At 37.0% G+C, this 17,263-nt stretch overlaps 1 protein-coding gene across 4 annotated transcripts in view; it reads left to right on the top strand.

Moving 5' to 3' along the window:
• The first annotated feature begins 12,835 nt into the window (after positions 1-12,835).
• Positions 12,836-17,263, top strand: part of LOC144309396 (serine protease 53-like) — a 43,287-nt gene continuing 38,859 nt past the window's right edge. For 3 of the 4 annotated variants that reach the window (XM_077890469.1, XM_077890470.1, XM_077890468.1), the window contains exons 1-4: positions 12,836-12,957; positions 13,294-13,456; positions 13,803-14,050; positions 14,431-14,567. In XM_077890469.1, the coding sequence (XP_077746595.1) occupies positions 12,897-12,957; positions 13,294-13,456; positions 13,803-14,050; positions 14,431-14,567 (609 nt within the window). In that variant the 5' untranslated portion in view covers positions 12,836-12,896. The remainder of the gene's footprint in view (positions 12,958-13,293; positions 13,457-13,802; positions 14,051-14,430; positions 14,568-17,263) is intronic. The other variant, XM_077890471.1, reaches the window with a different exon arrangement.

The following is a 17,263-nucleotide window of genomic DNA, read 5'->3' as shown; positions in this document are numbered from 1 at the left end:
TAGGGGTGGTAGAACGGGAGGAGGGCAGGCGGTGGGGGTGAATGGGTGACGGGCACTGAGGGGGGCACTTGACGGGATGAGCACTGGGTTTTATTCTGTATGTTGGTAAATTGAACACCAATAAATAATACATTTATTATAAAAAATGAAACATAAAAAAAATAAAAAATGATATGCAAAATGAAAAATAAAATAATGATATGCAATCCAAACTGGAGGTCATACGACAAGGCTTAACAAGGTAGAGGAATGAGTGAGTGACATAAAAGACAAGTTGATGGCAAGGAAGGAAACTGAGGAAAAAAGAAAAACAATGAAAAGATCATGAGGATACGTTAAGGGAAATAAATGACAGCCTCAGAAGGAAAAAACTACGTTTAATTGGGGTTCCTTAGGGCACTGGAAGGGACAGAGATCCAGACACTGTATTTGAACAAATAATAGCTGAAAACTTCCCTAACTTGGGAAGGGAAACAGGCATTCAGATATAGGAAATAGAGAGATTTCCCCCCCAAAAGAAATCAATAAAAACCACTCAAACATCAACATTTAATAGTGAAGCTTACAAATTCCAAAGATAAAGAGAAGATCCTTAAAGCAGCAGGAGACGAGAAATTCATAACCTTTATGGGGAGAAGTATAAAAATAACAGAAGACCTCTCTACAGAGACCTGGCAGGCCAGAAAAGCCTGGCAAGATATATTCAGGGTCCTAATGAGAAGAACCTGCAGCCAAGAATACTTTTTCCAGCAAGGCTGTCATTCAGAATAGAAGGAGAGATAAAGAGTTTCCAAGATAGGCAGAAAGTGAAAGAATATATGGCCACCAAGCCAGCTCTGCAAGAAATACTAATGGGGATTTTGTAATAGAAAGAGGAAGTCCAAGGGAACAATCCACAGAAACAGGGACTGCATAGGTATCACAATGACAAAATTCATATCTTTCAAGAGTAACTCTGAACTCTGAATGGGCTTAATGACCCCATCAAAAGGCACAGGGTTTCAGACTGGATAAAAAAGCAAGATCCATCTATTTGCTGTCTACAAGAGACTCATTTTAGACACAAAGACACCTACAGCCTGAAAATAAAAGGTTGGAGAACCATGTCCCATTCAAATGGTCCTCAAAAGAAAGCAGGGGTAGCCATCCTCATATCAGATAAAGTTTATCCCAAAGACTGTAGTAAGAGGTGAAGAGGGACACTATATCATACTTAAAGGATCTATCCAACAAGAGGACCTAACAATCATGAATATTTATGCCCCAAATTTGGGAGCTGCCAAGGATATCAATAAATTAATAACCAAAGTTAAGACATACTTAGATAAAACTACACTTACATTTAGTGACTTGAATAGTGCTTTCTACAATGGCAGATCTTCTAAGCACAACATCTCCAAAGAAAGAAGAGCTTTAAATGATACACTGTACCAGATAGATTTCACAGATGTTTACATAACTTTACATCCAAACGCAACCAAATACACATTCTTCTCAGGTGCACATGGAACTTTCTTCAGAATAGACCACATACTGGGTCACAATCAGGTCTTAACTGATAACAAAATATTGGCTAAAGCTGATTGGAAAGATAGAAAGAGATGAAGTACTTCCAAACTTGTTCTATGAGGCCAGCATCACCTTAATTCCAAAACCACAAAGATCCCACCAAAAAGGAGAATTAGAGACCAATATCCCTGATGGACACAGTTGCAAAAATTCTCAACCATGTACTAGCCAATATGATTGAACAGTACATTAGGAAGATTATTCACCATAACCAAGTGGTCACCACGATGCAAGGCTGGTTCAACACTCGTAAAGCAATCAATGTGATTGATCATATCAGCAAGAGAAAAAACAAGAACCATATGACTGTCTCCACAGATGCAGAGAAAGCATTTGACAAAATACAGCATCCATTCCTGATCAAAACTCTTCAGAGTGTAGGGATAGAGGGAACATTCCTCAGCATCTTAAAAGCCATCTATGAAAAGCCCACAGCAAATGTAATTCTCAATCGGGAAGCACTGGGAGCCTTTCCCCTAAGATCAGGAACAAAACAAGTATAGCCACTCTCACCACTGCTATACAACATAGTACTAGAAGTTGTAGCCTCAATCAGAGAAAGAAAGAAAGAAAGAAAGAAAGAAAGAAAGAAAGAAAGAAAGAAAGAAAGAAAGAAAGGAAGGAAGGAAGGAAGGAAGGAAGGAAGGAAGGAAGAAAAGGCATTCAAACTGGATGATTTGGAAGAAGTCAAACACTTCCTCTTCACAGATGACATGATACTCTATGTAGAAAACCCAAAAGACTCCACCCCAAAATTGCTAGAACTCATACAGCAATTTGGCAGTGTGGCAGGATACAAAATCAATGCCCAGAAGTCAGTGGCATTTCTATACACTATCAATGAGACTGAAGAAAGAGAAATTAAGGAGTCAATCCCATTTATAATTGCACCCAAAACCATATGATACCTAGCAATAAACCTAACCACAGAGGTAAAGGATCTATACCCTAAAAACTATAGAACGCTTCCGAAGGAAAATGAAGAAGGCACAAAGAGATGGAAAAATATCCCATATCATGGATTGGAAGAATTAAGATTGTGAAAATGACAATGTTACCCAGGGCAATTTACATGTTTAATGCAATCTCTATCAAAATACCATGGACTTTCTTCAGAGAGTTGGAAAAAATTATCTTAAGATTTGTGTGGAATCATAAAAGACCCCAAATAGCCAAGGGAATATTGAAAAAGAAAACCATAGCTGGGAGCATCACAATGCAGGATTTCAGGTTGTACTACAAAGCTGTGGTCATCAAGACAGTGTGGTACTGGCACAAACACAGACACATAGATCAATGGAACAGAATAGAGAATCCAGAAGTGGACCCTCAACTTTGTGGTCAAATAATATTTGACAAAGCAGGAAAGACTATCCGCTGGAAAAAAGACAGTCTCTTCAATCAATGGTGCTGGGAAAATTGGACATCAAATTTGGACATCCAATGGTCTAGTTTCAGAAAAATGAAACTAGACCATTCTCTTATACTATACACAAAGATAAACTCAAAATGGATGAAAGATCTAAATGTGAGACAAGATTCCATCAAAATCCTAGAGGAGAACACAGGCAACACACTTTTCAACTTGGCCACGGCACATTCTTGCAAGATACATCCATGAAGGCAAAAGAAACAAAAGCAAAATTGAACTATTGGGACTTCATCAAGATAAGAAGCTTTGGCACAGCAAAGGATACAGTCAACAAAACAAAAAAGACAAACTACTAAATGGAAGATGATAGTTGCAAATGACGTATCAGATAAAGAGCTATATTAAAGAACTTATTAAATTCAGCAGCGAAGTAACAAACCATCCAATCATGAAATAGGCAAAAGACATGAACAGAAATCTCACAGAGGAAGACATAGACATGGCCAACAAGCACATGAGAAAATGCTCCGCATTACTTGCCAACAGGAAACTACAAATCAAAAACCACAATGAGATACCACCTCACACCAGTGAGAATGGGGAAAATTAGCAAGGCAGGAATTTGTTGGAGAGGATGCAGAGAAAGAGGAAACCTTTAAATTTTTTATTTATTCATGATAGACAGAGAGAGAGAGAGGCAGAGACACAGGCAGAGGGAGAAGCAGGCTCCATGCCAGGAGCCCAAAGTGGGACTCACCCCAGGACTCTAGGATCGCGCCCTGGGCCAAAGGAAGGCACTAAGCTGAGCTACCCAGGGATCTCCTCTTACTCACCTTTAAAAGTCCAGTCTTCAGGACACGTGAGTGGTGTAATGGTTGAGCTACTGCCTTCTGATCAGGGCATGATCCTAGAGTTCCAGGATCCAGTCCAACACTGGGCTCCCTGCATGGAGCCTCCTTCTCCCTCTGCCTGGGTCTCTGCCTCTCTCCTTCTCTGTATCTGATGAATGAATAAATAAAACCTTTAAAATGAATGAATGGTTTTATTTTTTAAAATTCCCCTGGCTATTCAGGGTCTTTTCTGATTTCACACAAGAAAACCATAGCTGGGGGCATCACAATGCCAGATTTCAGGTTGTACTACAAAGCTGTGGTATTCCAGACAGTGTGGTACTGGCACATAGATCAATGGAACAGAACAGAGAATCCAGAAGTGGACCCTCAACTTTATGGTCAAGGAATATTCAACAAAGGAGGAAAGACTATCCACTGGAAGAAAGACAATCTCTTCAATCAATGGTGCAGGGGAAATTGGCCATCCACATGCAGAAGGAAACTTGACCACTCTCTTGTGCCATACACAAAGATAAACTCAAAATCGATGAAAGATCTAAATGTGAGACAAGATTCCATCAAAATCCTACAGGCCACACCCTTTCTGAACTCAGCCACAGTAATTTCTTGCAAGATACATCCACGAAAGCAAAAGAAACAAAAGCAAAAATGAACTATTGGGACTTCATCAAGATAAGAAGCTTTGGCACAGCAAAGGATACAGTCAACAAAACAAAAAGACAACCTACAGAATGGGAGAAGATATTTGCAAATGACGTATCAGATAAAGGGCTAGTTTCCAAGATCTATAAAGAACTTATTAAACTCAACAGCAAAGAAACAATCATGAAATGGGCAAAAGACATGAATAGAAATCTCACAGAGGAAGACATAGACATGGCCAACAAGCACAGGAGAAAATGCTCTGCATCACTTGCCATCAGGGAAATACGAATCAAAACCACAATGAGATACCACCTCACACCAGTGAGAATGGGGAAAATTAACAAGGCAGGAAACAACAAATGTTGGAGAGGATGTGGAGAAAGGGGAACCCTCTTACACTGTTGGTGAGAATGTGAACTGGTGCAGCCACTTTGGAAAACTGTGTGGAGGTTCCTCAAAGAGTTAAAAATAGACCTGCCCTATGACCCAGCAATTGCACTGTTGGGGATTTACCCCAAAGATACAGATGCAATGAAACGCCAGGACACCTGCACCCAGATGTTTATACCAGCAATGTTCACAATAGCCAAACTGTGGAAGGAGCCTCAGGGCCCATCAAAAGATGAATGGATAAAGAAGATGTGGTTTATGTATACAATGGAATATTACTCAGCCATTAGAAACGACAAATACCCACCATTTGCTTCAAGGTGGATGGAACTGGAGGGTATTATGCTGAGTGAAGTAAGTCAATCGGAGAAGGACAAACAGTGTATGTTCTCATTCATTTGGGGAATATAAATAATAGTGAAAGGGAATAGAGGGGAAGGAAGAAGAAATGGGTAGGAAATATCAGAAAGGGAGACAGAACATGGAAGACTCCTAACTCTGAGAAACGAACTAGGGATGGTGGATGGGGAGGGGGGCAGGAGGTGGGGGTGACTGGGTGGCAGGCTCTGAGGGGGGCACTTGATGGGATGAGCAGTGGGTGTTATTCTGTATGTTGGCAAATTGAACACCAATAAAAATAAATTTATTATTAAAAAAATAAAGTAAAATGAATGAATGGATAAATATATAAATAAATAATAAATAAATAAATAAGTAAATAAATAAATAAATAAATATCTGTTCTTCAAGACTTGCTGGTTGCAAAACTTTACAGAAATCAATTCCACTCATTTTCTAAGCCAATGGCTTTGGGGTAATGTTATGCTTGTGCATTTCTCTGTGTGGTCCTCTTTCTCTCTTTCATTTTTCTGACCATAGTTCCCTCTCCTTCAAAGTACCAATAGACCAATAGTCTATTTTTCCCCTAAACCACATCTCTGCACTTCGTACTTTCCTTGGGGTACCTTCTTCCCTCCCTCTACTTGTGGTATTCTTTCAGTTCTTGGGTCAATTTCTTGGGTTTAAGAATGATTTGAAAAAAAAAAAAAAGAATGATTTGATAGCTATCCAGTTATGTTGGAGGGAAAAGACAAGCCTAGGGTCCTCCTCCTACCCCATCATCCTTGCTCCCTCAAAAAGACTTGTATCTTAAATGTTATTTCCCTTTTATTCCTTGTCATTGATTTCTAATTTAACAGTATTGTTTTTTTTTTAAGATTTTATTTATTTATTCATGATAGTCACAGAGAGAGAGAGAGAGAGAGAGAGGCAGAGACACTGGCAGAGGGAGAAGCAGGCTCCATGCACCGGGAGCCCGACGTGGGATTCGATCCCGGGTCTCCAGGATCGCGCCCTGGGCCAAAGGCAGGCGCCAAACCGCTGCGCCACCCAGGGATCCCTAATTTAACAGTATTGTGATCAGAAAAGATGCATCTGATTTTATGATTACAATCTTATTGAATTTATTGAGACTTGTTTTGAGACTTAACAACTGATGTATTCTGAGAACTGTTCCATGTGTGTAAAAAGAATGTGTGTTCTGTTGTTTTGAATGGATGTTCTGAATGTATATGTTAGATCCATCTCATTCAGTGTGTCATTAGATTTATTGTATTAGCACTAATTTCTTCCTTTATGTCTGCAAATGGTGGCTTATGTATTTAGCTGCTCCCATCTTTGTCTCTTCTGGCCTTACTTTAAAGACTGTTTTGTCTAATGTAATATTGATATTCCAGCTTTCCTTTCTCTTCCATTTATATTGTGAATGGTTTTCCATTCCTTCACTTTTACCTGCATGTGTCTTTAGGGCTGAAGTGATTCTCCTGTACACAGCATATAGGCAGGTCTTTTAATTAATTCAATTAGATAACATATAGTACATCTGCATGTCTTTTTATTGAAGTGTTCAATCCAATGACAGTCAAAGTAATTACTGATAGGTATGTATATTTTGCCATTTATTTATTTATTTATTTATTCATCAAATGAGCCTTTTATTGCTAAGTACAAATTGATTCTCTAACCTCTTCTGATGTACACTTCTTTTTTAAAATTTTTTAATTTTCCTTTATTTTTACTCTCTTTTTATTTTTATCTAAAAGTTTCTTATAAGACTAGTTTAGTTTCAGGATGCCTGGGTGGCTCAGCAGTTGGGCTCCTGCCTTTGGCTCAGGACGTGATCCTGGGATCTGGGATAGAGTCCCGCATCAGGGTCCCTGCCAGGAGTCTGCTTCTCCCTCTGCCTATTCTCTGCCTCTCTCTCTCAGTCTGTTCTTTTATGAATAAATAAATCTTTAAAAATGATTAATTTAGTCACAATGAACTTCTTTAGCTATTGTCATGAAAACTATCTTTCTCCCTCTATTCTGAGTGAAAGCACTGATGGATAAATTGTTCTTTGCAAGTTTTCCCCATCCCACCCTGTCCTCTGTTTCAGTACTATCAATAAACCATGCCACTCACTTCTGGCCTGCAAATTTTATATAGCCACAGTTTGGCTATTGTGGACATTGCTGCTATAAACATTGGGGTGCAGGTGTCCCAGCATTTCACTGCATATGTATCTTTTGGGTAAATCCCCAGCAGTACAACTGCTGGGTCATAGGGTAGCTCTATTTTTAATGCTTTGAGGAAACTCTACATAGTTTTCCAGAGTGGCTGTACCAGTTCACATTCCCACCAACAACGCAAGAGTGTTCCCCTTTCTCCACATCCTCTCCAACATTTTCACCATTCTCACTGGTGTGAGGTGGTATCTCATTGTGGTTTTGATTTGTAGTTTCCTGATGGCAAGTGATGTGGAGCATTTTCTCATGAGCTTGTTGGCCATGTCTATGTCTTCTTTGGTGAAATTTCTGTTCATGTCTTTTGCCCATTTCATGGTTGGACAGTTTGTTTCTTTGCTGTTGAGTTTAATAAAGTCTTTATAGATCTTGAACACTAACCCTTTATATAATATGTCATTTGCAAATATCTTCTCCCATTCTGTAGGTTGTCTTTTAGTTTTGTTGACTGTTTCTTTTGCTGTGCAGAAGCTCCTTATCTTGATGAAGTCCCAATAATTCATTTTTGCTTTTGTTTCCCTTGTCTTCATAGATATATCTTGCAATAAGTTGCCATGGCCAAGTTCAAAAAGGGTGTTGCACTGGGCAGAGTTTGGTCCCTGTGCTGTTAATGAGTGGTGTGGAACCAACATGTACTTGTATTTGGGTCACACCGGTTGCCTATCCTTGGCACTTTTTCTGAACTGTATACACAGTTTGTATGCTGTCACATACAATGAGTTATATACCCATAACCATATAGCAGTATTCACATGGAGTTGCATGAATTCCTGTTCCTTGAAGGGTTCCTTGAAGTATGTATTGGGACAAGAGCTAATGTAAATGGGCACTTGTTGAGTGGGGTAGTTTGTATGGGGTGGATCCCCAAGAGCACAGGCAAAAAGGGCAGGTGGTGTTAATAGGCTGAGTGGGGATTATTTTCATTGATTCATGCATGTATCTGGGTATCTAGATTCAGAGCATCAGGAAAATGGCACATGCCAGCTTTTTTGTTGTTGGAGAAATCTCCTAAAGATTTCTGCCCCTTCAGCACAAGTTCTGACATTAGTAAATACATTTCCTTCCTCCGTTATATCTAAAGCAGTGAGTTTCACAGTTGGGTGCCATAGTCAAAAGGCTAAATTGAGGAATCTTTATTAAAAGCTGGTGGCTGCAATAGGGCTCATGCACTCCAAAATATCACAGCCCCGAGTAAGCTCAGGGATAGGTCAATAAAGGCATAAACCACATCCTGTTGACATTTTCTGTTGAACCCTAAATGCTTGCTAAGCATTGTACAGAAGCCAAAAAAGCTGGGTTAATTGAATGTCTGTGTTATACTTCCTGAAACCCTGGGTTTTGGGACATTTTGCAGTTTAACAGACATAGTGGTGTAAAATAGTGGCTATAGGGATCCCTTGGTGGTGCAGCGGTTTGGCGCCTGCCTTTGGCCCCCGGCGCGATCCTGGAGACCCAGGATCGAATTCCGCTTCGGGCTCCCGGTGCATGGAGCCTGCTTCTTCCTCTGCCTGTGTCTCTGCCTCTCTCTCTCTCTCTGACTATATAAATAAATAAAAATTAAAAAAAATAGTGGCTATATTTGCAAGATAAAAACCATTATGCTAAAAAAAAAAAAAAAAAACCATTATGCTAAGCCCTTGGTACCTCACTGTGTGCCTCCTCATTACTTCTTTTTTTATGAATGTATATTTTATTTTTTATTTTTTTAATAATAAATTTATTTTTATAGGTGTTCAATTTGCCAACATAGAGAATAACACCCAGTGCTCATCCCATCAAGTGCCCCTCTCAGTGCCTGCCACCCAGTCACACCCATCCCCCACCCTCCTGCCCTTCCACCACCCCTAGTTTGTTTCCCAGAGTTAGGAGTCTTTATGTTCTCTCTCCCTTTCTGATATTTCCTACCCATTTCTTCTCCCTTCCCTTCAATTCCCTTTCACTATTATTTATATTCCCCAAATGAATGAGAACATATAATGTTTGTCCTTCTCCGATTGACTTATTTCACTCAGCATAATACCCTCCAGTTCCATCTATGTTGAAGCAAATGGTGGGTATTTGTCATTTCTAATGGCTGAGTAATATTCCATTGTATACATAAACCACATCTTCACTCAGTACTTCTTTTTTATTTTACTTTAGTTATATATATATGTATAAAGAAAAATACATATTTTTTTGTACTTTTTTTATTGGAGTTCCAATTTGCCAACATATAGTATGACACCCACTAACTAACCCCTCAAGAGCCCCCCTCAGTACCTGTCACAGTCACCTCATCCACCCACCCAATTCCCCTTCCACTACCCGTGTTCTTTTCCCAGAGTTAGGAGTCTCTCATGTTTTGTCACCCTCTTTTATTTTTCCCACTCATTTTCTCTCCTTTCCCCTATAAGCCTTTTCACTATTTTTTATATTCTCCATTTGAGTGAAACCATATAATTATGTCCTCCGATTGTCTTACTTTACTCAACATTATGCCCTCCAGTTCAATCCAGTCAAAGCAAATGATGAGTATTTGGCTTTTCTGATGGCTGAGTAATATCCCATTGTATATATAGACTACATCTTCTTTATCCATTCATCTTTCTATGGACACTGATGCTCCTTCCACAGTTTGGTTCTTGTGGACATTGTGCTAAAAACGTTGGGGTATAGGTGTCCTGGTGTTTCATTACATCTGTATCTTTGGGGTAAATCCTCAGTAGTGCAATTGCTGGGCCATAGGATAGCTCCATTTTTATCCCTTTGAGTAACCTCCATGCAGTATTCCAGAGAGGCTGTACCAGTTCACATTCCCACAAACAGTGCAAGAGGTTTCCCTTTTCTCCATATCCTCTCCAACATTTGTTGTTGCCTGTCTTGTTAATTTTCCTCTTTCTCACTGGTGTGAGGTGGTATCTCATTGTAGTTTTGATTTGTAGTTCCCTGATGGCAAGTGATGTGGAGCATTTTCTTTGGTGAAATTTCTGTTCATGTATTTTGCCCATTTCATTACTGGATTGTTAGTTTATTTGCTGTTGAGTTTAATAAGCTCTTTATAGATAGATATTGAATACTAGCCCTCTCACCACTGCTATTCAACACAGTACTAGAAGTCCTAGCCTCAGCAATCAGACAACAAAAGAAATAAAGGCATTCAAATTGGCAAAGAAGAAGTCAATCTCTCCCTCTTTGCAGATGACATTATACTGTATATAGGAAACCCAAAAGACTCCACCCCAAAATTGCTAGAACTCATACAGCAATTTGGCAGTGTGGCAGGATACAAAATCAATGCCCAGAAGTCAGTGGCATTTCTATACACTAACAATGACTAAAGAAAGAGAAATTAAGCAGTCAATCCCATTGACAATTGTACCCCAAAGCATAAGATACCTAGGAATAAACCTAACCAAAGAAGTAAAGGGTATATACCCTAAGAACTACAGAAGACTTCTGAAAGAAATTGAGGAAGACACAAAGAGATGGAAAAATATTCCCTGCTCATGGATTGGAAGAATTAAGATTGTGAAAATGTCAATACTACCCAGGGCAATTTACACATTTAATGCAATCCCTATCAAAATACCATGGACTTTCTTCAGAGAGTTGGAACAAATGATCTTAAGATCTGTGTGAAATCAGAAAAGACCCCGAATAGCCAGGGGAATATTAAAAAAGAAAACCATAGCTGGGTACAAGGCCAAATTTCAGGTTGTACTACAAAGCTGTGGTCATCAAGAGAGTGTGGTACTAGCACAAAAACAGACACATAGATCAAATTATTATTTTTTAAAAAATTAAAAAAATTTTTTGTTGGAGTTCAATTTGCCAACATATAACATAATACCCAGTGCTTATCCCACCAAGTGCCCCCTCAGTGCCCATCACCCAGTCACCCAAACCCCCCGCCCACCTCCTCTTCCACTACTCCTTGTTAATTTCCCAGAGTTAGGTGTTTCTCATGTTTTGTCACCCTCACTTATATTTTCACTCATTTTCTTTTCTTTCCCTTTATTCCCTTTCACTAATTTTTATATTCCCCAAATGAATGATACCATATAATATTTGTCCTTTTCCAATCGACTTATTTCACCCAGCATAATACCCTCCAGGTCCCTCCATATCGAAGCAAATAGTGGGTATTTGTCATTTCTAATGGCTGAGTAATATTCCATTGTATACATATACCACATCTTCTTTATCCATTCATCTTTCAATGGATAGCTTAAATTATTAGAGTAGTGCCTTTCACAGAGTAGTAAAATGAAGAGAAAAGAAACAATGGAGTTGCCATGGAAATTAATGAAAAACCACTCTGAGTACTATTTTTTTGCTTTTTGAACCAGGACATGGTAAGTAGAAAGCACTTTTCTGTCATTTGTAGGATGGAATTGAGGTAGCCAAATTGCAGAATGATAGAATGAGCTCAGATAACAACATGATGCTGATTTCACTGGTATCTCATGACCCCTAACACATGAAATATTTAGTTGTATATAATTGATTTTATATTTTATGTCCAGTCTTGCAGAAACTAATCTGATCCAGTACATTCTTCCACTGAACTGAAAACCCAAGTCTTCCTTTCCTGAGATTTATATGTTTAATTTATGGCACACTCCATACAAGAGATTAGGTAAATATTTATTAATTATTGATCTTTGTCCTAGATTGTCACCAGAGAGAAGTATATGTAGCTCTTGAGATAATTTTCTAAAATTGTAATTTCAGTGATTTTCTATATTGATGTATAAGTTATTATAAACCACTATTTATCAATATTTCAATATTTCATAAACTTCTTTCTGTGTTACATCATATAGGTCTAATTCTTTTAATTTCTATGTATAGTTAGCAGATAATAAAGCTACATGGTAATGCCAAATGCATTATATTTGTTACAAGATGTGGGAATGGGAATTCCATTGTCCCACTCTAAAAATGAAAGTTAACACTGAACTAAATAAAGGTTGTTTTACATTTAAAAGACAGTAAATAGATGGGTCTTGCTTTTTTATCCAGTCTGAAACCCTATGCCTTTTGATGGGGTCATTAAGCCCATTCATGTTCAGTGTTACTATTGAAAGATATGAATTTAGTGTCATCATGATGTCTATTCCGTCCCTGTTTTTGTGGATTGTTCCCTTGGGCTTCCTCTTTCTATTCCTATTCTATATATCCCCCTTAGTATTTCTTGCAGAGCTGGCTTGGTGGTCACATATTCTTTCAGTTTCTGCCTATCTTGGAAGCTCTTTATCTCTCATTCTATTCTGAATGAGAAGCTTTCTGGATAAAGCATTCTTGGCTGCATGCTTTTCTCATTTAGGACCCTGAATACATTTAACTTGAATAAATTTGTTACATGTAACACTTCTAGTTGGCTGATCATAATAGAAGTAGACAGCTATCTCATAAGTAGTAATTATGATGTCAGACATTCTATATGCTATCATTTCAGTCTCAACCCTGGCAGCTATTCAACTAGAACCCTATCTTGCATTCAAATCCACTTGAGCCATGATGAGATCTCCACTTTGCTTCTACCAGTTTTGGGGGTTGTTTTTTCACTGCTGTGGTGGTAAGTTACAAATGATTGGGATTTCTTTCTCCTCTTGTTTCTCTTACTTGGGAAAATATTTTTGTTTTTCCTTAACCTTTTGAAATACTTTGTTTTCTCCTTGATGTTTATCCTTCTTCCTACTTCTTTTTCATGCTTTCCTACTTCTTTTTTCATTTCGTACTACTTTTCATCTATTCTTACATTTTGTCACTATTATTTACTTTTCTCATTCTTCTCTATATTCTATTTCCCATCTTAAACAGAGAAAAGGTAGGATGATAAATCTCATTAATCATTCAACCAGATGTTTTTCATGTTATATTTACGTCTTCCCCTCCCTATCTGGCCTTTTAGTTCCCAATTCTCAAAAGCAGTGGTTAAGCTCATTGACCTCAACGATTGCCCCATTGACAGCGTCCAGCAACATCCCATGGTTAGTGTCTATGGCTGAAACATGCCAGGGCATTATTCTGAGTCAGTGGTGGATCCTCTCCACAGTCAGCTGTCTGAGTAAACTGTAAGTATGGCTAGACTCATGAGAAAGAGATAATAATTATGTATACATCTTATATTTTGTCAAAATTAATTGTATTTGCATTGGATGTTGATGCATTCAAGGGACTTTTGTCTTTGGAAAATAATATATTAAAAAGGAAGCCTGAAGTTCTAAAAGTCAAATACTATTCAGTGTGTAATGTAGAGCATCATTTTACAGGAATGTAAGTAGAAATTTGTTGGATTACATTGCTAAGTAAGAAAAAGCCTTATATTAACAAAGACATTTCAGCTTAAATGGAAATTTAATGAAGTGTTTTTCTCAGTCTAATTTCCCTATGTTATTCTGCACTTTTTTATTCCTTTAGGAAGCATTTGCACTCTGACATTTCAGAAGTCCTTGCCCAAGAAGATATCTTACTTGGCCATAAAATATGCCTGCACCCCAGTTTTGATCCACAAGTTAGAACAGATCCAGTCAAAGGATACATAGGGGTGGTGCTCCTGCAGGACCCTATCAGGCGGGAAGAAATATCTCTTTATTCCACTTATAACATTTTCTGGAAGAGCTGTTATAACTGCCAATACAGACACTGCAGAGTATACCAATATCAGAGTAAGCCACAAGAGTCTTGTTCTGTTGTATCATAAATGTAAATCATAAAATGATATCAAATAGCAAAGCAAAGTAACATAAAAATAAAACAGGAAGTTTAAAAAGTTTTATAAATAATTAAATCCATTTTACTCTACATTACTTGGAGTAAAGAAGGCAAAATAACAATGTTCTATTATTTAAGAAGGATTTAGAAATAGCTAAAAAATCTAAGAGAGTATGAGGTAAGTATGTATGAAATAAGGTGGAAGGAAAGGAGAAATCAGAATATCTCAGTAATTCTGTGTAATTAAAAGATAAAAAATTATACTTACCTAGTAATAGGTTGTAATAATATAATAACACATATCTCATAATCGTTCCCATCTCTATTTCTTCAGACCACAATAGCTTTGGAACCAATATCAAGAAGCTGTCAGTTAAGCTGCTGGACCTCTCATTCTGCCACCATCAACATATCCAGCTGACTAAAAGTAACAATTTGTGCATCTGGAGTCAGCCACAAGAAGACTGCTGGGTACTTATTGTATAATAGAAAAGTTACCATTGCAGGGAGATGTAAAAATGTATGTAAAATTGTATAAAATGGCTAAAAGTTTCATGTATGCAAGGTGAATTAGTGATGGAGATCTGCTAAAGAGCCTCATGTGTATAATTAGCAATTTTACATTGTAAACTTAAAAACTTAAGATCATTAGATAACATGTTAAGTGTTATTGCCTTAATAAAAAAGTCTTTACTTACACATGCAATCCACAGATTGCATTTATTATGATTATATAATCATATACATTATGATTATAATGTATAATCGCAATACACAGATTGTGTTTATTATGATTATATAATCATATACATTATGTCAAAAAAGTCACATGTATTTATTAAGATCACAAATAAAGCAGGAACATTTTTATCAATAAAATTTCAGAATTAGACAAATTGCTAAAAATATATTTGTAACAATAAACAGAACAGTTTATCTTTGGATTTGTTATTCTTAGAATACCAATAGATTTCAGTCTTACAAATACAAACTGTGTATTTATGAAAAATAAGACTTTGGTTATAAATAAAATTATATCTCTTTCTCCTGAGGCTACAAAAACAATGTAGCATAGAATGAGGAGTACCTGTCTACCAATATGTATTTTTTTAAAAAAGATTTTATTTATTTATTCATAGAGACACAGAGACAAAGAGAGAGAGAGTGAGAGAGAGAGAGTGGCAGAGACACAGGCAGAGGGAGAAGCAGGCAGCATGCAGAGAGACTGATGTGAGACTGGATCCAGGGTCCAGATCACCCTTTGGGCTGCAGGCAGTGCTAAACCACTGAGCCACCGGGGCTGCCCCCAATGTTTTTTTTTTTTTAATTGGAGTTCAATTTCTATTTTTTTTCTAAATTTATTTTTTATTGGTGTTCAATTTGCCAATATATATTTTTAAAGAATATTGTGGCTTTTTTTTCTAAAGCTCAATCTAGGAGATTATCTAGTATGTTTTATAAAGAGCAATATTTAGTTTGAAATGCAGATACAATTTAAGAAGTCATAAAAGGCTATAAAGAAATTTAAGGCAAAAAATAAGCAAGGCAAAAGTAAAGATGATTGAAATTTACAAATAGATAAGAATTCCTGATGGAAAAGGAATATGAGATGATATCAAGTTCTTAACAAACATACTGCGAAAACTTTGTCAATCCCAAAAGACCAAAGGGAGAGACAGTATTGAAATCAATATATGAGAAACTTGAAATTAAGGAATATAAAGTAACCACAGATTACAAATTGATAGGATACAGAGAGAAAACAGGCCTGGATCCTAGCCTGGGCCTGGTGATCAGATACTTTATGATATCATGGGAACAAATAGTGCAATTATTTACTACAATACAATCTTGTTAATGCTCTTGTAGAAATCTTTATTATGAACGTGGAGATACATTTGGCTAGATGAAGGGGATACTTAAAACTTTGAGAGGAAAGTAGCTCTTTATAATAGAGAGAAGCTATGTAAATGTCATGACTTTTTAATGCATAGACAATATTTGAGCAGCAAAATTTGTGGGGGGGGGCACATATTGGTTAGAAAAACACTACAGAAATGAGAAAATAAATTATTTGGACCATATTATGAAGTAATGGGGCATGGACTTAATTGTTGAAGTCCTTGGAGTTACAGAAAAATTTTAAAGCAAAAAGCAAGCATTTTGGGAGAGTCAAACATTTTGTGATCTGGAAGGTGGCTTTTAAAAATGAAATAAAGGAAGTCAGATATATTAAGAAATTTAACCAACCAAGTCTATTAAAGGACCTTTGTACTCTACACATTTGTTTCCTCATTATGATGGGCTGCAAGAATAATAAGGAATCATTCATTCATTAAATATTGAGTGCCTAAACATGATTGGGGGCTGTGCTAAAGTTTAGTAGTTTTTAAAAAAATATATTATTATCCTTATCATCATGAAGCTTAGAAGTTATGGGAAAGAAACTAAAAAAGTAAAAATTTTCAGGGGGTAAAACATACTTCCAAGAAAATATTTGGTTATAGCAAAATAATGAAATGTGCTATTAAGATAGGAGAAAAAATGTTTTATTTATGCAAAAATCTAAAGTCTATGAGAATCAATTCAAGTAAATCCCATAAGAGAAGACAACTCCAGGCAGAGGAAGTGACTATAGAAAAATTTCTATGAAGAATGAAGCATATAATGGCACCAACATGAAGAAAGGAAAAATGTTAAGCCGATGTCAGAAACTAAAAACTTGCCTTTTACTCTGAGTATTATTATGCCTGCCAGGGGAACAGAGCATGGAATAAGGTTGGGTGTGGGAGGGTAGCAGAAATGATGATGGCTTCAAAATAAGAAATGATGACAATTTGAACCAGAGAAATGGCAGTTGAGGTATAAGAATAAATACAATAATTACATATGTCTGTATAAGTTGTGCTCTGCCTAGAAATATTCAGTTAAGGAAATAATAATATCCAAATAAAAAGAGTTGAAAGTATAGTTTATGTTTAGAGTTTGGGAGTTTTTCTTTAAATACACTCTGTCATTTGGTTTCTCTCCTTTAACTGGAGTTACAAATATGTGTAAGTCATAATCTGGAGCTTTATGAAATATGTGCCAGGTAAAATTTATTATTATTCACCATGAGTATGTGGTAGAAAAATATATGAATCTTATTTTTAATGCACTTACACATA

The sequence above is a fragment of the Canis aureus genome, chromosome Y (assembly GCF_053574225.1).
Source record: "Canis aureus isolate CA01 chromosome Y, VMU_Caureus_v.1.0, whole genome shotgun sequence".
Taxonomy (NCBI): domain Eukaryota; kingdom Metazoa; phylum Chordata; class Mammalia; order Carnivora; family Canidae; genus Canis; species Canis aureus.
This window is presented reverse-complemented; position numbering and strand designations above follow the sequence as displayed.